The following is a 24,130-nucleotide window of genomic DNA, read 5'->3' as shown; positions in this document are numbered from 1 at the left end:
AAACAGAGTATCTTGGACCAGAGATTCTGGGTTTCCATTTTCCCTCGAGTAATAGCATTCCCTTGTAACCAGTGTAGACAGTGATCCCTGGGATAACTGTTTCTATCCTACACCACTTTGTGTTGCCATTCTTGTAAGTGCACTGTCCTAAAAGAGAACAAACAGCATGTAGCTGTTCTCCATTTACAGAAGAAGTAGATGAGCAGAAACACGTGGTATTCTTTTTCATACTCATCAAGATATTTTTGGTGTGTGATCAGTTCACACCAGCCCTATAAAATTTCAAAGCTCCATATAAGACAGAGCACTATATAATACACCTACAAACAAAGCTCAGTAGTACGGTGACTTTGTCGCAATAGTGCTGGTATTGTTTTGGGGTCGCTGTTAATTGTTCTCCCCTGAAAAAAATGGAGCACTTTCAACCAAGAAAAATCTTCATTAGTTTACTATGCAGCTTTCCCAGGTGAAACAAATACCCCTATCAAGAGTGTGTGTCCTTGTTAATTAGTTTGCCCACAGGCCACCCTGGCAGCTATCCAGCATTTCTGGAATCTACAAAGCATTTTATCCAGCCTGCACAAGGACAGGAGAGATTGTCTCATTTCCGCTCCAGACCCAGCAGGAAAGAGCAGACACCAGTATGCTTCTGTTAAAGACATGTTTCACTACAAAATTTTCCTTCAGGAAATTCAGAGATCTCCAGGAACAGGAGAATTTTACCCCTGCACATTTGACTAAATGTTAAATAATTACACTTCCTGCTTCACCAAGCACTAAATTTAACAGCTTAATTTAGAAAATATTTTGAACTAGCTAACTTACCCTTTTTAATAGCACACTTATTATCAGGGATTAATGAATAAAACTCACTGATGCGACAAAACGTTAGCAAAATGCAAACACCACGTAAGCATTGTGGGAGACAACCGGAAATACACATCACTGGCAAAAGGAACACATATCAGGGGCCAATTTATTGTGCTGATTCCATTTAGGTCAGTAGTTCTCAACCAGGAGTGACTTTGTACCCCAGCAGACATCTAACAATGTCTGGAGATATTTTTTATCATCATGACTTGGGGAGGAGTTGCTACTGGCCTCTAACAGGGTAAAGACCAAAGTGCAGGACAGACCCCCATCACAAAGAAATGTCTGGTCCAAAATGCCAGTAGTGACAGCTTGAGAAACCCAGCCTTACATTGTGTGGGTAAATTAGTGTTTTTTTTTTATAAATTCCATGTGGTAATATTATCTTTCCTAGGTGCATTTTAATAGACTTTAATAGTTATTTTCAGTGAAGTTTCTCTGATTTGATTTTTCTAACTTGTCAAAATTATAATTCTGAATTGTTCTCAAATACTATAAAATTATTATGAAATGCTAAAAAATACTATAAAATTAAAATTAAGCAGCCTATCCTTTATCATGCTGTGTGTGAATTTAGGAGAAACCAAGATTGGTAAGAAATATAAATGAATTAAAACTGAACTGCATGTAATATTAATTGAGGATTCCAAAAACCTCTTAATTTCCAGTTTTCACCCCATAACCAACTCGTGATTTTGTTTTCTTTATAAAACACTGCTTTTAACCCACCACATCATGAAGGCCAGAAACAGAACCACGCTCACTGAAAGATAAAAGCATGAGAAACGGTTTCAGAAATGTACCTAAATGAATATAAAGAGGAAATCTAGTGCTCTCTCTTAGAAAATGCCAGAATATCTTCTGTCTGATATACTTTACGGAATAAATGCTTTAAGTGTTTTGAGGTTCTTGTTTCCATATTTTAAACAACAACAATTTTGCAGAGTACTTGCCTTTGATAAATTTGTATTATGTTTTATGTGGAGCAGATTTTCAACCTTCAATTCAGAATGACATAAAACAGAAAAATCAGAACAGGAAAAAAAAAAAAAATCCCACATCAGGCCACACTTTAACATTGGTTGTATCACTTAGTTCCTGAAGTATATAACTCAATTATCCTTTATACTTCTTCAAGTGCATGTCCTTCAAAACATCTTTGTCTTTTTTATCCAACCGTCTTCCCCTCTTAATCTACCACACTGGTGACCCACTATCCATAATTTTATAAAATAGCACTCTTGCTTTATTATTATAAAATACCACATATATCCAGAGTAGTTCTATACTGGCTAAGTCCTGCTTCTTATCACCACTTTATTATGTGCCACTGCTAACTATCTTCAATGATGACTTCAGAATAGTATCAGGAGTTCTAAGGGGTAGTATCTGAAGTTAGACAGAAAACCCCAAGAAATCATGCTTTCACAACTTTTTCCAGGACTCTATGGCAAGACACTGGCGAGCACACTTTCAGTAGAAGAAAGCCCAAATGTTCTTCTTCTGACACAGTGTTTGGCAGCTGCAATCACAAAGTCTAAACAGAACTACAGAAAAATCCTCTCGAAAACTATGGTTTGCATTTATATGGTCTACATATTCAGGATTTATCAGTGCTAATAAACTCTCTTTAAAATGACATCTCTAGGAAGATTCTGTTTATCCAATGGTTTGGGAAATAAGAGGTCCTCTGAATTTTTTTTTAAGTGGGGAGGGGTCTCAAATCATGGATGGAGCCTAAGACCAAGGAAGAGCTTGTGTATACCTGTTCCATCAGGAAAGGAGTAAATACAGTGGTGGAGGGATAGGGAAAGAGAGGGAGATGCACACAAAGCCACATTTCACCACAGTTGGTGACTGCCTCTAATACCACTAAATATGATGCCATGTCAATTCTAGGATGCTCACCTGGAGATAGGGCTGGCTCAGATTTAATCAGATCATGTATGCATAGGTGTGCCTTAATTCGCAATCTAATTAAAAACCGGGGATGCTCAGGGAAGAGGAAGAACCATGCAGAGACTTGCACTTCCGGACCACCTAAGGTCAATAGAATAACCTCACAGATTAAAAAAAAAAAAAAAAATTCCACGAAGCAGCAAGGTTTTGGTTGCCTTTTTCATATAGTCCTTTTTTTTTCTCTCTGAGATCTTTTTTGTTTGTTTGTTTTGTTTTTTTTTTAAATAAATGTATTTATTTATTTATTTATTTTTGGCTGTGTTGGGTTTCTACAGTCCTCCGCTCTACCAGCTGAGCTATCGAAGGGTGCACTGTGTTGGGTTTCTGTGCGAGGGCTTTCTCTAGTTGTGGCGAGCGGGGGCCACTCTTCATCGCGGTGCACGGGCCTTTCACTGTCGCGGCCTCTCTTGTTGCAGAGCACAGGCTCCAGACGCGCAGGCTCAGTAGTTGTGGCTCACGGGCCCAGTTGCTCCACGGCATGTGGGATCTTCCCAGACCAGGGCTCGAACCCGTGTCCCCCTGCATTGGCAGGCAGATTCTCAACCACTGCGCCACCAGGGAAGCCCTGAGATCTATTTTTTAAATTAACTTTTATTGGAGTATAGTTGCTTTACAATGCTGTGTTGGTTTCTGCTGTACAGCAAAGTGAATCAGTTATACGTATACATATATCAACTCTTTTTTAGATTTCCTTCCCATTTAGGTCACCACAGATCATTGAGTAGGGTTCCCTGTGCTCAATAGTAGGCTCTCATTAGTTATCTATTTTACTTCATACAGTCTTTAACCTTATTTTCCCTTCCTGTTTTTCCTTGTAGCTCTAAGAAACAGGCCTAACTAACCCCTAACCAAAGCTGTTCACAAAAAAGATAATACTTTATTTTCAGATGTGACATTTGTAAGACAATGACATCTGGTTCTAAATCCTCACCTTATTTTTGGCCAAATTGCAAATATATTAAATTACATTAAAATATTCATGTATGAGGGTCATCTTGCCAAGATATTTTAAATGATATGCACATAAAATGTAATAATATTTTATTGCAATAATTGACTATAATGGGTACCAAGGTGTTGGATAATTTCCACTGGTGAGGTTTCAGCTGATTTCTTAGAATCATGGCCTTTGTAATGTGCTAAATTGAACAGTCTCTTTCTTAAAGAAATCTTTCTTCAAACGACATAGAAACAGCTATAATTTTTACTATGTACAATCCATGAAGTCAGAAGAAAATTTGCCAACAAGGTATTTTTTTGTGAGCTTATCCTGAAAGTCACTTAAAAGGGATAGCTGTTCTGGGAAGTTTAGCAAGAGTGTGTCTAGCACTGTTAAGATTGGTATTGTTCTTGACCTGACATACTATTAGCTGGAAGATGCAGCATCTTTATAAAAAGATCTAATATAATTTGGTTTGTTTTAAGTGACCCGCTAAAGAAGAGAGTTAGAGCCCTTCAAGAGATTCTTAAAACATAGAATTCTGATTTTTTAGGAAACTAGTTTATCTCAACAGTCTGGGAAATCTCTATAAAAATCCATGAGACAATCGTTCAGGAATAAGTGTATATAGACAGATATTACTCAGAAGTGCTGCATGGAAAAAGCATAAAATAAAGAGCAGATAATCCTGTTGTACCAGTCTATTGATATAATTTAATATGCCTCAGTTTTGTTAGGTAAAATCCTACATGCAATTTAAGAACATCTTTGGCAACAGACGGTCAGAAAAATCTCTCATCAAACCAATAGAAAATAAAAATATTCTTCGTCCAAAAAAGTCAAGTTTTTTTTAATATATTTCGACTTCAAAGTGCACAGATGCTGAAGGAGAAAGTGGACTCTACAAAATGAAAAAGTTCTGCAATTCACACTACTTACTAAGTGAACATTTGAACTGAAGATAAATGGCACATTCCATTCTTTGAAAAAATCTTTTAATTGCCTTTTGCAAGAATCGTTACGTTTGACTCTGGATGTGTTTCAATACAGTGAGAAAGTTTATACTTTTATACTTTGGCAGACACTCTGAGATCTGAGATATAGGTGGAGATTTATACAAAGCCTCAGCCTCATAGACCAAGTACACCTTATACAGATAATTTTTTAAAAAACAAAGTGGGGGAGAAAAACGAAAACAAAAACCTCAACCTGCCCCAGGAATGTTTTATGATGTGTTCATCTTGATTCTGGGACATAAAATCTTTGTGGAGTAAAAATTTTGTATCCATCTGTTTCTTGAATACATCCAAGTAATCCCATAATCCATCAAAAGGGAATAATAGCTACCTTCACATGAGTCCTGATTTATTGAACTGGTCCTAAAAAGGGTATGCAGCCCTTAACTTTATTACAGTACCAAAATATTTGCTTTGCTGACAGCAAATGCTTGGACCCATTGCAAATACTAAATGTTCTAAAGAGAATACATTAAAAGTCAAATAAATTTGCTTGTGAAGAACATAAAATTCCAGTAAGGAAGTACAGCATTTAATAATCTGAAATCGGCAGCTCCTTTCAAGCCAAATTATTATGATTACTTTGATGAAAAAGGTCATAGCTATCTAATAGCCAAAATAAAAGGTAAGCATTAAAGTGGGACACATCATTTAAAAAAATCATTTAATGTGAAAATCTTCAATTTTAGGTTTTTTTACATGCCACTTTAAACTGAAAACAGTCATTTAGTTACCTTAAACAGCCAAATCAATTAAACTAGAGATACTCAGATCATGCTCTGCAAATCTAGCTCAAGGAAAGCACAGAAATAGAGGGTGTTTAGACACATTATAACAGTTTGAAGAAGTAATGTTATGACTACTGAATCTAATTATTTAAAAACAAAGGTTCATATCTTTTTTAATTTCATTTTTCTACTAACTGATTTTCATTGTAGTATTCTACAAAAATATACATTTGCAATGAATATGAAATTTACAAAAAATAAACTCTGTTCCTTTAGGACAGTTAGTGTGAAAAGCACTGAATTAGATAGACAATTACTCTGGCCAGAATCCCCTGGTGTTAGCAAATTAATTAGTGCTAGAGGTATAACAAGATAAATCCTGAACAAATCAGACAATCAGCTGTACTTCCAAAATGAAAAGACTAGGTATGCATAGTGCAGAGCAAGGGAGCACCTGTATGCAAGAAAAGAGGGGCCTTTTTTTAGGTAAACTTACTGAGTACCCAGTACTTAGGTATTGTGAAGAAGCATCTTTCAAAGCATCTGCTTTGAAAAGCAGAAGTCATATCATAACTATTCACCAAAATCCAGTCAGTGAAGAGGAGAAATCACATACGGATGCTTTCAGTTACATATGAACATTCCTGCATTAATACTTTATAACTGAGGCATTAGCTAGAGAACATGACCAGTCCATAAAGATACATATAAGCAAAAATAGATGCTGGTTAGGATTTTATAGAATCACTAGTTTATACAGGCAGGGAAATGCACACAATTTAAGGAGAGACCCAAGATTTCACGAAGTATATACCTTAATTTAGAGTTAACTTAATCCTTTACATTTCAAAAGAGCTATCGTACAATTTTTCTACATATTTATTAACAATAGTTGTGTAAACTGGCTTAAACCATACTACAGAGAATTCTTTTCTTTGTAGAGGGGGGAACGTTCAGCTAACTAATTATGACAACACTAGTAATAAGTAGTTAATGAACTTTTGGGACTGACTTTCCTGACTCCTGACGGGCTGGATCAGCACCCATGTGGCAAACCACAGTTTGCCTGCGGCAAAAAGGAGGAGTCATCTGACTGCTTCCAAGGATCTCCAAAGTTTGTGAACATCTAAAGTCAAAAGGAGTGAGTATTCCCATTTTCTAGTTTTTGGTGTCTTTATGATGGGTGTCTAATAATAAAACCCAAGGGAGGAAGAATTCTAAGATGGCGCCCATGCATCATCTACTCTACTGGAGTGGGGTGGCACCTGGGGTCAGGAAGAGTTGTCACTCCCATGCCGCCTGTTATGTTATATGACTAAGGTGAAGGGATTCTGTAGATGTAAGTAAGATCCCAAATCACTTGATTCTGAGTTAAAAGAAAGATTATCACAGATGGTCTAACTTAACTAATTGAAGGTCCTTAAAAGAGGGACTGGGCCCCCTTTCTGAAAAGAGAGATCTTCCTGCTGGCCTTGAAAGAGTAAACTGCCATGTTGTGGGAAGACCTTTGAGAGGGCCGTGTGGGAAGGAAGTGAGCGGCCTTTAGGGGCCGAGAATAAACAGGAAAGGGGAGGTAGTCCTACAACCACAAATAAGTGTCCACAACCACCAAAGCTTGAAAGAGGAGCAGAAAAGTAGCCCTGGAAAGGAACACAGGCCAGTCAACACCTCACTGCAACCTTATGAGACTTTGAGGAAAGGAACCTGCGAAGCCCTGGCTGGACTCATCACCGTGGAAACTGTGAGAAAAGAAATGTCCATTGTTTGAAACAACTGAGTTTGTGGCAATACATTACACAGTGTAGGAAACACCAAACTAAAATAAATAAGTGAGTCTAGATTACTGAATTCATTTTCTCTCTCCGTCTTCATATAAGATGCATTTATGAAGATTCTGTCTGATTTGTTTCATTCACTGTACTTTAAACCAGTGGTCACGGTCAGTCTTCAATCTCTTTCGTTTAGTCTGATTCACATCTTTTTTGCATAAATCTTAAGGATTTAGCTGTTTCTCTACCTTCTCTCATTTAGGAATTTCCTTACTAGGAGGAAAGCTAATTAACTGGGCAGAAGGAAAGGTCATACTTAGTGTGATTCTGCACACACACCTCTTCCAAACTTTAAGACGCATAATGAGCCCTAATATTAATTCTCCTTGAAAAAGTATTTTAAACAGTACAATATAATTGATTTATACTCTTCTAAAAACACTTCATAATATTCATTTATTCCTTGGGTAAGATAGGATTATGTGTTTTTTGCTCATCTTAAAAGAAAAAGAAAGCACCATTCTATGTTACACAAGTATCACTATTATTGCTGATATTTTAAAGTTACCATTTGCAGACAGTTTGCAACAAGTACTAGAAATATACTGTCAAATGAGAACATCTAGGGCCTATTTCACAGAATCAAGATCTCACATGACAATAGGCCACTAACATTATTTCTCTGCACACAAGAATGCAAGGTCACTGACTTCCTTATATATTTCTTAACGGGCCCTTCAAACAGACAAAGAAAGGAGTCTGGTACCATACCATGCTTGAGTACAACTGGGGAGAGCACAGAGTATTAAGAAGGGAGGAAAACATCAAACTTCAGCACTTTGGCTTTCAGAAAGGTTGTGAGAGAGAAAACTAAAATGTGAGGGCTGGGGGTGGGACCTTTTCAGTGGCATCCTCAAAGGCAGTGGAGTACTCGGGTACCAAGAAACATCTCCTTTATGCTCAACAGACACGTGACAACTAAGACCTAGTTGTTAGGAAACGGTTGGGCGGTGAGCAATTATAGAAGGTGCTAAAGCCAGGAATTGTTCCTCACAAGATGTTACCTAGGTAGGTCCCACACCTAGTTAGTGGTGGAGGCAAACCGGAACTCAAGTCACCTGACTCCACCAAATTCTCCTGCTTCTAATCAAATTATATTTATCCAGTACTTTCTATGTGCCGTGCTTCGTATGAATTAACATTCTTAACTCTCACAACAACCTGATGAAGTTTTAGCAATGAAAGAGTTAACTTGTTCAAGTTACCCAGCTAATAAATGGTAGAACTGAGCTTTGAACCCACATTATTAACCAACCAGGCAAATTCCAAGAGGGAATTAAGCCCTAATGTTCAAAACCATCCATTATTAAGTTCTCCTCTATGCCTCTAGAATGGCACTAGCCATGAACCGTTTTTCAGAGAACTGAAAAAATCGTCACTCAAACCATTATCTGTGTTCTGTGGTTCAGATGACGAAACTTGGAAAGGCTGCAACCACACCATAAATGGTCACTTTTTAGAATTTAGAAGTACTCGATAGTCGCCTACAGAAACGCAGCTTCACTGACACTCAGCATGGAACCAACATCTAATATTCATACATTACGTGTGTGTGTATATGTGTATATATATACATACACACACATATATTTAGTTATAGTTATACAGTTATATATATATATATAAATAATGTGTTTGCTTGTAATTAAGATGGGGGTACAGAAACATAAAAATGAAATTGAAAAACAGATACTGAGCAGCCTATTGAACTCAGGTTTTAGATCCCTGTGTCTATTATAAAAGCAGACTCTCAGGGGCAAATCTACTTCACTTATGGAAAACAACAGAAGGGGTAGGACCAAATCCAAAGCTTGCAACCCTCAAACTGCCCCTCTGTCACGGTCATTTACACCCAGGGACTCAGCTGGCGTTTAGACACCACACAGACAGGTTGTGTCACCTCTGATAATTTAAGGAGATGAATGACCTCATCTAATTATCAGGCATGGTTTGCACTGTGATGAGTTGCCATTCCCCTATGTTTATTTATCGCCATCGAGTATTAATATAAATTTTAAACAATTACTCACCAGCCGACCTTAACACCATGTATCAAACCCCCTGGGAACTGAGCTACACATGCACAATACAATTTCACCTCATGAAAATTAATTCGATTTTCTACATTTATATCGACAGGAAAATCAGGTGTTTTGAGAGACAACCAAGCATTCTACATGTTTAATTTAGAGCAATCTGCACACACCCCATTGTGCCCATCCTCCTGAGGCTTCACATGGCCCATTTGTTTGTCTCTCCTAACATTTTCACAGATGCAAATTTAAGTCAATTCTAATGTAATGTTATGGCAAAGAAGGGTTGGTATTTTTAAAGTGACAGGCGTCATAAGAATTTTACATTCCTTTCCGTGGCAAATGTCAAAATGACTGCCATAAAAAGGCAGGTTCCTGGCACTTGAAAACTTGCTGCTTCAATGGTTACCATCAAGTTGTACTCATTAGTCATTGGTATTAATGTAAAGTTTCATCTAAAACATCTCTTCCCTCCACGAATCAATTAAAAATGTGCAGCAGAAATTTCACTTAACTGTTTTATTTCTACCAATAAGAGAACAGTGTTTGTGAAAGGCTAAACTCCATTTATATTATAAAGTGAAGGAGTGGGGTTCAGTGAGTGTAACTAATCATCAATTGGATGAGTCAAACGAAAATTGGCCTTTTTCAGTATGCTCTTGGCAGATTTTTTTTCTGACTTCTGTGTTCATTACTAAAAATGCAACTGGTCTCAATTTTACTATTCTGTGCTCGCTCAATTTGCAGGGTTGTCTGAAATCATTTCTATAAACATCATGGATAGATTGCTTTATTCACTTGCAAATGTTCTGTCTTGAAGCTGAAAACTTCCATCTTTGACAATGAGAGGTTATCAGTGGCAAAGTTGTGACTTTTAAAAATAGACTCAATCTCCTGTGGCACAGCTCTCATACAACAGGTGCTGGCTGAAATGTCAAGACGAAGCACATCAAATCCTTTGTGGTCCTGTTTTCTTCGTGGTCCCTTTTAAGATACAGGTTGTGTCCTGAACCTAGAGACAGAACACTTCACTCACTCTAGTCCACTGCATCTCTTTTCATTTCCTCTTTATGATTAAAGGCTACACAACTTTTTAAGAAGAAACATTTTTAAGGCCTGCTAAGCATCCCTTTTCCCATTCATTTCAGGTTTTTCTGAATGAAAACAACAGACCAAATGATATGTTAGCACAATAATCTAGCTCACTAACCCTTAGTCATCAATTCATGATCCCTTGAAGGCAGAGAAATCTCACGTGGTACAAATAATAAAGCCTGGCCATTAAACAGTCCTTCAAGATTCCCCATGCATCCTCTCACTTGATCCCCATGATATAATACTGTGATTCAGGATTAGGTTAATATTACCCTTGTTCTGCAGATGGAGAAGTTGGACTTAGTGTTAATTCTGCTCTACTTTACACTGACTCCTTTACCCTCTTGGCCTCATTGCTAGAATATGCAGCCAGCCACAACTGGAACAGGTAAGATAATGGGTGCAAAGAAATCCAGGCTCCTGCCATGTAAGGGCAGCAAAGTACAGCAGCTAAGTGTAGGACTCTAGAATCAAGGTGCTTGGGGTCAAATTTTTTTCCTAAAAAAACTCAGAAAAGTCCTTCATACTCAAAACTTAACCTTCCTCATCTATAAATCAGGGATGATAATACTTATCTTAAGGGACTGACTTAAAGGTTGGATGGATTAAAAAACATGCAGAGTATTAATTCACAGTGCCTCACATTCAGGAGCTCAAATATGTTAGAAAGCAATATAACAATAATTGAAAGATAGCTGTAATTATTAGTGTCCAGACTTTCTGTGGGTAGAGACATCAAAATTAGCTCAAGCAAACTGTGAATAACTATGGAAGAGAAAAAAGAGCAGTCACAAAATGGAAATAAATATCCGCCCTAACTCTCCTCATCTCTTGTTACAGACCACAAGGGTGGTTTTTCCACACTGCACTGGGACCAATGAGATCAAGACTGATTCTTAGATCCGCGGCATTTGCAATCCTACCCGTTCATTCAGTCATCTTGGAAACTCAGGGAACTGCTGTGATGGCAGCTGCCAGTGATTTTCAGACCTTCAGGAGACCTGAGATGCCTCTGTAAGGGTTGACCAGGGACATGCTTTGCAGGAATATTTGTCAGTGGTTTGTTGTCTTATTAAATTCATTATATTGTTTGGGTTTTTTTTTACAAGGATCTGTTTCAATTCAAATTTCTGCCCTCTGCTAAAGAACGGACATGGGGTTTGGGCAGGTGGGGGTGGGGGAGAAGCACGGACAAAGTAGGGCCATAAGCCACCCCTATCTGCCAAAAACGTAATAAGTGAATAAGGCTAAATTGCCAAAATCAAGAACTATTTGTTCTTTTTTTGTTTTCTTTTGCTTGATATTCCTGTAACATCTATCACAAGCACATACACTTATTAAATCTAATGACATTTTGCAAAACTCCATGGGTCTTCAAGATGACAATGTCTATTTTAAAAAAAGAAAGAAAAGAGAAATAAAGACAAAAGAGAACCAAACGCTGCTGTGTCCAAAGGAAATATAGTGATGTACTAGAGCCTTGTTACTTACTACCAAATAAAGAAAAACTCTGGTCTGTACATCTCAAAATGTGAACATTACTAATGTGCATTTATTACATTTCTGAATCATGTCATTCCTTCTTGAGCATGGAATATATAATTTGGAACATTCCTCCAAAAACATCTCCAGTAAATTAAAAGTGTATCTATCCTATATTCCAACCATCTGCTTTAATTCTCAAGGCTGTTTCATATTTCAAAAGTTACTTTGTAAGACCGTGTTTTTCGTCTTGATCCCTTCTTCAGCTGCCTCGGTCAGAACGTTCACCCATCAATCATGGCCTCTCTCATCCCTTTCATCTCTCTGCCATTTGGTCTTCTCTCTCTGATATGCTCAAATCTCCCCTCTGGTAACACTTATTTAGTTGCCTCTACAACCTCCCCCGCCCCCCAGGAACCTTTTTCTAAGAATTGCTTCTTCCTCTATCCATGGTACTAGCAACTGGCCTGTTGCAGTGCAATACCTCTTAATGAGATTGGACCAGAGTATGAGAAGTGACCCAAGCTTAGGCAACCAAAATCCTTTTTCCAAATCCCATCTCCTGGTCTCAAATGAATGAGCTACAGATGGTCATCTGGTCCATATTCAGATTACCAACATATCTTTCTTTAGGAGGCTATGTTTTGGACTAGGATTCTAGTCTCAAACTGTTTGAAAGCTTCAATAGGGAAAATGTAAACCTTCACAGGCATTCAACAACATGAGCGTCAGGAAGCAGATAAAGTCAGTTTGCAAGAACAGAGAAGAATAAGGAGTCAAACAAAGAAAACCAGAGGCTAGAGCAAGAGACGATCCTAATAAAAGCTCCACCCCTTTCTGCAGGTGTTGGCACATCCTTCACCTTAACTCCCATGACTGATTATCCAGCTCCAACTACCACTGAAAAATATTTCCCTTTTTGGTTCAAGATAGTCCTATGGTTTTCTACTATCTGCGATCCCAAATGGCCTATTAAAACTCCTATTCTCTAAGCAAAACAAAAGAACGCCAAATCCCTTACACTATCTGCCTCTGAACTTGCCACGCTCTCCCTTTCCTCACATTGTCAAGTTCCTTTAAAGAACAATCTGCACTTGCTGCCTTCATATTCTCACCTGCTACCAACTCTTCAAGGCAAGGAAACCATGCTTGCATCCAAAACATTCTACTGAAACTGCTGTCACATCAGCAACGACCTGGTGATTTCCTTAAAGGGCTCATCTTATCCAACCTCTCTGCAATATGAAGGATCAAGACTCTTCTTTTGAAACTCACAGTGCCTATCATAATAGATACTAAATAGATATTTGCTAAATGAATGAATGGACCCATTTTCTGGCTTCAAAGTTACTCAATTCGCCTCCAAATCTGCTTCAGATATGTATTTCCAATGGCCTAATAGTCATCTATAGAGACACCACAAACTCAAAATGTCCAACAGTGAGCATGTTACTTTCACCCCACCACCAGCTTGCTATTCCTCCTCTGTGTCTAGTCTAGGAAGTTCAGTATAACATGATCTACCTGTTAAAGAGCCTGGAGCCATCTCCAACACTTCTCTCTTCCTGATTCCCCCAATCCCATAACCAATAGCACCTGAATATTTACCTCTACAATATGTTTCATCCCTGCTTTGCCTTCCCACTGCCACTATTCTCTTTAGACCTTGGGCATCTCTCACTCTGGGATGCTGCAAGAGTCTACTAACTGCTCCCATTGTCCCTGCTTAGAATATTGTCTCTTTAATCCATTTTCTACATACTATGATTCAAAACCTATTAATTTCATTTTTAATTAAATAAAAGTCTTAGGATGAAAGCCAAATTTGAGTACCCAGAGCTGGGCTACCACAAATGTCCATGTGTTGTGAACAATGCCCGACTCCCCTTTGGGTCAGGTAGGAAGAGAGCTCTGATGCAAAAATTGTATAACCTAGACTCAGACTCACGGTTCAGTCCCACCAACATCTCTTCCCACCCAGTTGTTCTATGCCTGACATGAAACAGCCCGGGCGTATTTCTTCACCACGTTATGTGCTTTTCCTCGATCATGCATTGCCAGATTCCACTGCTTCACAATCAGCCTGGAGTTGGGAATGTCTTCCTTGGGGACTCTCTTCCTCAATGTGGATTCTCAGCATGTAGTTCAGTGCACTACATAATTTGCTCTGAATAATAATAATTGCATTAATCATTGAATTAAATTACATTTGATGCTAAAAATCTTTGAAACAGGAGACATTAAAAGAGACAGCATAAATCAAAACTATTTTTAAAAAGAGGTACTATGTACTTAGAGGTCTAAATAGTCTTCAGTGTACTACCTAGAAGCCTAGAACCTGCAAGCTATTTCATTTCTTATAATCTAAGGGATGGAATTTACTAATGGAATTTCTTTCTTGATTATTAGCATTTAAGGTTTTAATAAAGTGTTATACTAATATTTCTTATCCAATGAACCATTTTCCCAGAGTTATATAAAAAATAAGAACGCTTAATTGCTTCTATTTTTTGAGCTCTAGACAATTTTACTGTCTTTGGTTTCTAAGGTGAATTTCCATATATGAATATTTAGGTCTCTAAAAACAATTATGTGCAGTAAACAGCATTTCCAGGATAACCGAGCTCACATGGAAAATGGGAAAAAAGAAGAAAATAAAATAAAGCAAAACAAAACAAAATAAAATAAAATAACTAACTGCCAACCTTTAGCATCTTTAATGTAACTTTGCACCTCGCAAATCTGAGGGCTCCTTTGCTCCACTGACACACGCATCATTCCTCACAGCATCTCCATCATAACGCCTCTTTTTTTTTTTTTAATAAATTTATTTATTTATTTGTTTATTTTTGGCTACGTTGGGTCTTTGTTGCGGTGTGCAGGCTTGTCATTGCGGTGTCTTCTCTTGTTGCAGAGCTCAGGATCTAGGTGGGTGGGCTTCAGTAGTTGTGGCATGTGGGCTCTAGAGCGCGGGCTCAGTAGATGTGGCGCACGGGCTTAGCTGCTCCGCGGCATGTGGGATCTTCCCGGACCAGGGCTCGAACCCGTGTCCCCTGCACTGCCAGGTGGATTCTTAACCACTGCGCCACCAGGGAAGTCCCACCGCCACAACACCTCTTGATTATTTTTTTAAAACAGATTTTCCCAGTGTGCATAAGCTCATTTATTTTACTGAGCCATTCCTCCTCTGACCCTAAAAATGAAACATCATTAATGTCTAACCATCCCTTTATATAGCCTGACAGAGGACAATCTCAACAGCTCACTTCACTCTTTCCCCAATTATCCCCACAGTATGTGGGCAAATGTCAAAGGAACAACAGTCTAGGCCGTTTGACAATTTTGGTGAAAGTGTTGATAACGTATTACAGATTTATCTGTGCATCAAAATCCCTCAACAATTTCCCTATAGAGAGAAAAATCTAGTAGTAAGAGGTCCCCGAAACAGTGAGTGAAGATTCAAGTGCAAAGGACCCAAAATTGAGGTCTGGCACAGGTAACCTGATGGAAAGCAAACCAAAACTTTTTCTCCATTTGACGTGATGTTATGTACAAATAATAATAAACTATGATGAATAGTAATTGTGTGTGTGTGTATGTGTGTGTGTAAGAAAGAGAAAGAGAAGAATTAGTAATTAATTATTTGAATGAAAGAATTCAGGAATTATTTTTCAAAATTTGCCAGGTGACTACTGTAATAAATTTTTAATTACTCAAGGAAAAGAACTTCAGATAAACAGTAGGATTATCCCCAAATCTGAATCATTTTAAATGGGCAACACCATTATTTCATCATTTCTAGTTTAAGTTGTTCTTCCATTTATGATATAGAATTTAAAATGTATCCGAATTTCTTTAATCCAGCAGAAGCATATGGTTAAAAAAAAAAAAAAAAAAAAAAAAAAACCCAGCAGAAGCAAATGTTAAAATAACATTTAGCCAGAAATATCCCACATTCATATTCAAAGAGAACTTTAAATATTGCTTCATATGTAACAGCCTGATTCTGTATTATTGAAATTAACTATAAAAGTGTGCCAGTTTGTTGAGGCCACAATGTCAATCTTTTCCTTGTTTATAATCTTGTTAGAATCTATATAAATGGTAAATTTTAAAGGAGCAATGGAATTGAATTACCACAAATTAGATAAAGCCTATAAGAAAGAAAAACCTAAAAGTTTAGGTTTTACAAACAAAATTTTAAAACCTGTGCACGTTTATCCTTGAATCCTAAAACACGGTGCGTCAAATGTTTAATTCTTAAAAATTTCAAAGTATCCCATATCTAAATAGCAGAAATAAAATTGCTTAGTATGCAAAGACCTTTTAATAAGAGCCCAACACTTCAAGTGCAATAGTCCCTTCCTCATATTTGTTTTGCTTAGTCCCTTCCTCATATTTGTTTTGCTTAACAGACTGCAAGCCTATCTTTAGAACCACGTTTCTGTTGTTACTCATCAATTATGTTAATAACTTGTCCAACAGGACCTGAACATTTTCAATAGTTCATCTGATTCTCTTGAAAAAATTATTCTTAAATGCTGGTGTTATAAAAATATTCTGAATGAGATTTACTCCCCATAAACAGTTGTGGATTGGCAGAGAGCTTTCAGCATGCACCTTTGTTAATAACCTTACCTTACTCAGGTTCTTCTACCTTAGCAAAACACCTGAAGAAGTTTAAAAATAAATACGTGTGTGTACACTTATATATACATAGAGAAAGATATAGATAGACACATAAAATATTATCTATTAAATAGAGTACTACAGTAAGATAAATTAGACAAATTATATAATGATGCAATGTTAACATATTCTGGACCCTCAAGGAAAAGGTGGTAAGTACTATATTTTCACAAAGTACTATCACTTTCATCTCAATTAACACTGAAGTCAATCACTTTTTTTCCTTAAACTCTGTAAACAATATGACACAATAATTTCCAGGTTTTGTGCATACAGAAGAAAACACGAACCATGTGTAAGCTACGTGGTTGACTATCTCGGTGCAGTTCCAAGTTTATTGGAAAGCAACCATATGAAAGCTTAGGGAACAGTTGTGGTACTATGCATAAATAGTCCAGGAAAAGAAAGACTGGCTCACACAGTGTGACACAGCGCCTGATACATACCATATGCCTTAGGTAAGTGTGTAATAGATGTAATACAACAGAGGTCACTCCCCATGGTAAGCAGCTTACATGCTTTTTGAAATACTAGGATAGACATCTCTTTTATTACAAATGATGGAAGGCTGTCACTTTAGTAACAATAAAATGTTACTCTTCAGAAATACTGAAACAAATTCTGATTTTTTTTTTCCAAACTTCCATCTAAGTATGCTCATAACAGAGTTGATTATGTCCACACATGGGAGACACTGAAAGAAATCAACAAACTGGACAATATGCCTAAAATATTTCACTTTAACCATTTAAATCCCCACTTTTTAGGTTATAAGTAGTTTGACGACACATATTAGGTACAAGATGTGAATTCAGAAGAACAGATTATTTTCTTGAATATTTGCATCTGTATTGAAAAATAAAAAGAACAGAAATTTCTGTGCATGTGTTGAATATAGAAATACTCCAGAGAACACATTAATTTAAATAATACAGTTTGTTATGGGCACGGTTTTTGGTATTATTTTTTAAATTCCTAAATGCATTGTCATTTCTTATGACTATATACTTCTAAATGTAAACAGTAAATTTGAATACATAATTTCCACGTGTTATTTATGTTTCTGCAAAACGTCACCGTGTGTAAGCCCTAGAAGGAAGAGCATTTTATGATGTTATTTTTATCAATGTTGGAGAAGTATTGGAAAGGCATCTACGAAGCAAGGTCTCTATGAAGAAAGAGAGTGGTAAAGTTTTTACCTATTTTCAAAATGAACAACTTGCGATAGAATCTGATTTTATATGTATTTATTAAAATTAAATTGGTGAAAGCCATAGGAAAATAAAAAAGGCACATTTTATTTCCTTTTATAGACCATAATAAGCTTAGATTCTTGTACCTTCCCAAAAATGTTTTTTTAGACTATATCCATTTCAGTCTGCCTAATGCTCATGCAAAATGCCTATCCAAACAGCTACCCATATAACCATGTATAAACATTACTAAATTTAATATCATGTTATTACTTGTCTAGAAAAATATATCTACTGTTGCATATTTTAAATGTACACCTGTGGAATAATAAATGTTGTCATGTGGTTAAGCTGATGAAAACTAATCAAAGATCTAAGAAAAGGATTTATTAATGTTCACTGTTTTTAGGTTTTATTTCACATATAATACTGTATCTCATAATTTATCATAAGGCACATTTCCTTCTCTATGTTGTATGTGAATAGAAATTGCTAAGCCCAAATGAGAATAATTATGTCACTTCTAACATATGAAAAAGATATCCATTCCAAAGTTATGACATAGAGAATTTATTTTCTGTAGACTTTATATGTAAATTTGTCTAATAATAGAAAAATATTTATATCCTAAGCAGTCAAACTCCAAAGTACTATTCTTTTATGAGATTTATGCTTATTTCCTATAGATACCAGTAATTCTTACTAATATATTTATCCTATTATATAGTTTAAATATATTAAAATTCCCATATACCAAAGGGCTCCCAGCCAATTATTCTGGACTGATTGGCATTTTGATATGACTGAGATAAAAGTTTAACATGAATAGTAGTTATAACTATGTGCTTTTTTTAAAAAACTGGATTTGTAAATAGATTATAAAATTAGGAGTGACAGATTTAAATTAACATTACAATACTGGCTACCATACTTATTATCCTGAGTTTTAAAATAGAAGTGTTTTCACATATGTGCCAAGAAATTATTTCTAAAGCAAGGGAGAATTCCCTTTAGAAGACGACATTTTAAACTATCAATATAACATGTGCATACTATAACATGAAAATGATGTACTTTCCACTCATATACAAACCAATATGCACTAGGTGTCTGCTACCAGATGGCATACTTATGTTTCACACCTTATTGAAACAATCATTGCCAAAAGAAAAACCTAACCTAGCAAAAGAATTGTATCAAAATTCCTTCCTTTGAAAAAAAAAAACCCAGTTTTTTTAGTGTTACCTCTTAGAACAGTTTAACTACTATTTTAATTCAGAATATGCTACATGAGAATGTATGTTAAACCAGAGAAAATTAAAGAAAATATTTAGAAAGGTATTTATGTTTTATTATAATAATGCTTAAGCCCTTAATATTATTGTAAACATACTAAAAAAACAAAAACAAAAACCTTTGTATTACTAATTCTAATTCAGGTCCCACTCCCATGAGTGCATAATAAATTTTATACTGTGTTGGTGGCATATTCTTCCTCTTCTGATGATAAAAACTTCTTACATTACTTTTCCTGGGAAAAATAAAATGATCAAAAAACCAAAAGAATTTACTAATGATTTCCAGAGAAATGTATATATAGAAGCACAATAATTTGCTTTTAGTGACACTATAATCTTTGTACTGAGTTTTTAATGAACTTGGAATTTTTCCCAAAGATTTGAGATTTATCCTGATAAATTCTCTGTATCAACTCTTTTCTTGCAAGAAAAGTAAACAGCACCACATCTTAATAAAATTAATGCTGTATTTTTTTTTAATTTCATAAAGTTTACTCAGAAATACAACATGAAGTATAAATGCCAACTCTCATTTCTCCTTTCCTCAGAAGGTTACCAACTTTTCAAAAAAATAAAGATGCAGAAGCCTTACAAAAACATTGCCAATATTTCCTAAAAGAGACTGACTTAGCTCTACAAAATCTTTTATTAAGCTCTTTTTTACAAAATAGTGTTTCATATTATTTGAAAATATCTTAAATTTTCATTGTTAAAAAATAAATTTCAAAGCCTTTCAAAGAAAAGAAACTGTGGCTTCCTAAGTCCTATTTTTGCCCACTATTTATTTTCTTTCTTGTCTTTGGTGAATTTCTGACCATGAAAATTGAGCTATTTTAATGTTAGGAAAACATTTATTACAGATGTCCTTCTTACAACAAGGATTCTTTTATTAATATTTTAGCATGGTCTGTTCAGGAATAAAAGGTTGTATTTTGTAGTATCTTAAAAAATCATAGTTTTTCCTAATGGTGTGATGAAGCATTCCCTCCAAATGAAAGAAATATTGATAAATTGTCAGTTAAAAATAACACTTTAAAAATGTGTAAACTGAACACATTGACTGCTTTAAAGCACCACTTCTTTGACACAAAATGCAAGCGACTCGCTTGAGTTCTAGCTTTACAGGCCAAGCTACAAAGAGACTAAAGAAACAAATATATAGAAGTGTAATTTCTTAATAAGAGTGAATAATTTTGAAGCATCTTCAGTGTAATTCTTACTCTTCTCATGTTTCAAAATATCCGCTTGGAACATCCTGCCAATTACAGGAAGATCTACAGATGGCATTTACCCTTGTGCTTCATAACAAAAAGGATCTGCAATCATTTTTATGGAAGATTACCTAAAAAGGTACATGACTGTAAATCAATGACAAAAATATTAGACACACCCCTTCGCCGGGTTAGAATGTGCATCCTTCGGATTCTTGCACTGACACCTAATGTAATAAATACTTTAAGCTGAACCTTAAATAATAGCTGCAGGATTTCAACTGGTAAAGATTCACGGTTAGTATCCACCACAAACTCCAGTATTCAGCACTCAGCCAACAAAGGACAGCAAATAATTCCCAATAGCAAAAATACCGGGAAGGCTACCTTGGGCTTTGTTTTTGTTATGTAAAATTCATTAAAGTGACTCATCCACTTACGATTGCCTACTCTTAGAAGCTTTAAAGTAGCTTCAAGAACCAAAAAAAAAATGCTTTCCCAGACCTGATAGGCTATTCCGCGCATTTAAAAATATGTCTATATTTTTATGTGCCACTGACTTTGTCTTTTTTCCAGCCTAAAAGAGAATTATTATTTTTCATTCCCTTCCTGCCCTGTGACTATACAGCTACCTTCAAACACTCTATTTCCAGAACAGCAGCGAGGTTTTTTTAAGCTATTTTAGAAATGGTAAAAATAAGAGAAAATTGCAGGAGACTCTGGAAACAGTCCCTCCCCCAAAGAATAGGTTCTATCCATTCTAAGAACAGGAACCGCGTGTCCGTCGGCACTTAAATGTTTCAAATAGAGGGTGAGGGAGGTTGGGTGGCACGGTCCCGGTACCTGCGAGTCCCTGGGGGGACAGCACCTCTACCGCGTGAAGCGAGCCCTCCTGTCATCAGGAAGGCTGTCGAGCGCGCCCAGTAATTTGGGCTTCAAACGAGTTTGTATACCACAGCAATTAGAGAGCATCCCAGAGGCCAAGTGCGGGGAAAGTGCGGGAAAAGTCCACGCTACCCTGGCCAGCCTGCAATTACCTATGTGCAAAATACCCAACCCAAACACAACTTTTTATAGGACTGGGTTTGATGAGAGCGGGTATCTGGCTGGAAACTTTTCCCACAGTACAGCTAAACTCTTTTAAGTCCAAGGAATCCTTTTAGAGATGGGCTGAGGCGCCGCGAGTCGTCGGCGGACGTTTCCCAGGACAGCCCGGCCCCGCCGAGGCTCCCGAGACGCGGGTTCCGTGCGCATTCCGGCGGCGAGCAGCGCGCACCTCCCGCTCGGCCTCTCCAGATCCAAGTCGGGCTCACTCCCCACCCCCACGGGCAGAGAAGCCCCTCAACTCGGGAATGGAGCCCGCGCCGGGCTTCCGCGGCACCCCTCGGCCCGCACTCCCCTCCCTGCCCGGACACTTACGTGACGGCCGAAGGGAACGGCTCCTCAGACGAGGGGCCGATCAGCAAAGATTGGAAAAGTGTCAGAGTCAAGGCCAGCAGGCAGCCAGCAGCCATCTTCGCGATCGAAGATCAATCTCGCCTCCGTTCCCAGCCTGGGGAAGGACCGGTGCTGGAAACCGCGGGAGAAGGAGACGGAGCACGGTCAGCCCAGACCGCGGACGTCTGAGGGCTGGCGCGCCCAGGGCCGGGGCCGGGACGCGGGCTCGCGCCGGGGGCTGCAGGGGCGAAGCCCGGCGCGGGGGGAAGGGGCGGCGGCGGGCGGACCCACTAGCGCGCTTCGGCTGCTCGGCGCCGCGGCTGTCTCGCCGCCGCCGCCATCAAGGGCGACTTTGGAAACAGACCTGGGCAAGCCCGCCGGCGCTCACGCTCTCGCTCCCTGTCGGTTTCCTCCTTGATTTATTCCCGCGATTGCCGTGGAGAAGGCGGGGGCGGAGGCGGGGGCGGAGAAGGGGTGACGGCACTGGGGAGGGGTGGGGTGGCTGCAGGAATGGGGGAATGGCAGGCGGAGAGACTTGTGGCAGAGAGAGAGAGAGAGAAAGGCTCCGTCTGGCTTCTCCGGGCAAGTCGGAGGGAGGCGGCTGGGGGTGGGCAGGGGGAGGGCTGGGCGTCAGAGCAGTCGGGCGGAGACGGGCCGGAGCAGCCCTCCATACAAGGGAGAAAGGAACTCCCAAAGTCGGCGCCGGCTTGCCCCAGCCGCCCGGCGCGCAGAGGGGGAGCGGAGCCGGCCCCGCGGGGCTCCCCGGGGACCGCCAGCCGCCCGCCGGGTATCCACAGGCTGCAGAGGCTCCGGCCGAGCACTTGGCTCGTGGCTTTGGGGGTTATTTTTACCCAGGCAGGCAGCGTTCCCCCGGCCCTTCTCCCAGACGCAGAATCCACCGCCTGCCTAGGAACCATGGAGAAGTGATTTGACAACAAATGTAGGAGGGGATTGTATTTGCATTTTAAAGCACCACTTTTGACTCCCTACCAGGTGGCACTGTTTATTTGCCCGGGAGTGCCAAAGGCTAGAGCCTCCGGCGTGACTGAGTGCCAGTTGTGGCGGCGGCCCCACGCCCAGGTACCGCTCACCTGGCAAGACAGAGCCTCGGGATCCGGGCTGAGGACAGTCAGAGAAGGACCTGATGCTGTAAAACCCTCCTAGTCCTGCCGTGTGGTAGGACAGGGGTGAAGGGACGAATTCTACACCCAGGGAGCATAGTACCGTGACAAAGGCTTTGTAACTACCGCCAAAGAGTCCCGAATGCCCTGGTCTGGCCAGTGGGCTGCCCTGCCTTGACAACGTTGCTACAGGACGAGTTCACTTTGTCCCGGTGAGGGCATGAAAAGGGTAAGCAGCAGGAACAGGTGGCAATTTGCAAAATGCCCCTGAAATATGGAGGAGGAATTAAGAGAGGGAGAGAGAGCTAGAGAGTAGCAGTCTGCGGACCAGTTTCACCTCCATCCGCAGGAGAAGCAGTGGCAGGCGTGCCCGGGCCTTCTCGTAGGAAAAAACAGAAGGGTCCTGGGTTAGGCCTCTTCTCCCGACCACACAGGCCTCCTTCAGGAAGGCGCTGATGTACCGGGTGGAAAGGTTTCCTTGAACATCTTAAATTCTTAAGCCCCTTGTAGTAGTATATTAGAGCACTTTTGACACCATTCCTGATGAAAAAAAAAAAAAAAGACCATCTTGCATATGTGTAAAAGGTGTCATTATGGGGAGGTCGTCAGATTTTTAATTAGCCTTTCTTTAGTTTCAGGAGAGCTTATGAAAACAGAAGGACACTTATTAATTCGTAATTGATTTTCCATCTCTCTAAAGGCAACCTCCCCAAACAGGGAAGACTGATAATACTAACTAGCAACGTTTTAAAAGATGATGCGATTTCATGATTCTTGACCCAGTGATGTTTCCTTCCCCCTTACCTCTCTTCTTTGTGTGTGTGTGCCTTATTTGTTTTCTTTAAATTCTCTACATCTGTATCTTGCTCTCTGTTTCTTTCTTCTTACTCTGAGTGGCCTCACAAAAGGCACCCCACCGTGACTTGAGTTAGTTTGTTTTATGCTAAGCAGATAGAGTGTGGCAGCAGGAGCTAGCATATGAGAGATGAAGTGGGATGGAATGAGATTGAGAACTCCAGCTCAGATGGATATTTTAAATAACTGAAGGTAGCTTTCCACTCCAAAATTAGAGAACTAAATAGTCAAGTCCAGCTTTTTTTTTTTTTTTTTTTTTTTTTAATGATTCAAAAGCAGATTTTCTTCCCCAGCCTGGGGATTAAGAATGGCAGAATTAGATGCCCATTACTGTCTACATGATATGTTGGTATCATAATAGCCACACTGCAGAA

General features: G+C 38.7%; 1 protein-coding gene across 8 annotated transcripts in view; it reads right to left on the bottom strand.

Annotated features, from left to right (window-relative positions):
• Window positions 1–22,252, bottom strand: part of CACNA2D1 (calcium voltage-gated channel auxiliary subunit alpha2delta 1) — a 496,257-nt gene extending 474,005 nt beyond the window's left edge. For 4 of the 8 annotated variants that reach the window (XM_036863212.1, XM_036863213.1, XM_036863215.1 and 1 more), the window contains exon 1: window positions 21,763–22,250. In XM_036863212.1, the coding sequence (XP_036719107.1) occupies window positions 21,763–21,857 (95 nt within the window). In that variant the 5' untranslated portion in view covers window positions 21,858–22,250. Of the gene's footprint in view, window positions 1–21,762 lie in introns of all 8 variants that reach the window. The other 4 variants (XM_036863211.1, XR_005021203.1, XM_036863210.1 and 1 more) reach the window with 4 other exon arrangements.
• Between the last annotated feature and the right edge of the window lie 1,878 nt (window positions 22,253–24,130).

The sequence above is a fragment of the Balaenoptera musculus genome, chromosome 9 (assembly GCF_009873245.2).
Source record: "Balaenoptera musculus isolate JJ_BM4_2016_0621 chromosome 9, mBalMus1.pri.v3, whole genome shotgun sequence".
Lineage (NCBI taxonomy): Eukaryota > Metazoa > Chordata > Mammalia > Artiodactyla > Balaenopteridae > Balaenoptera > Balaenoptera musculus.
The sequence above is the reverse complement of the archived record's forward strand: the minus strand, read 5'-3'. Positions and strand labels throughout refer to the sequence as shown.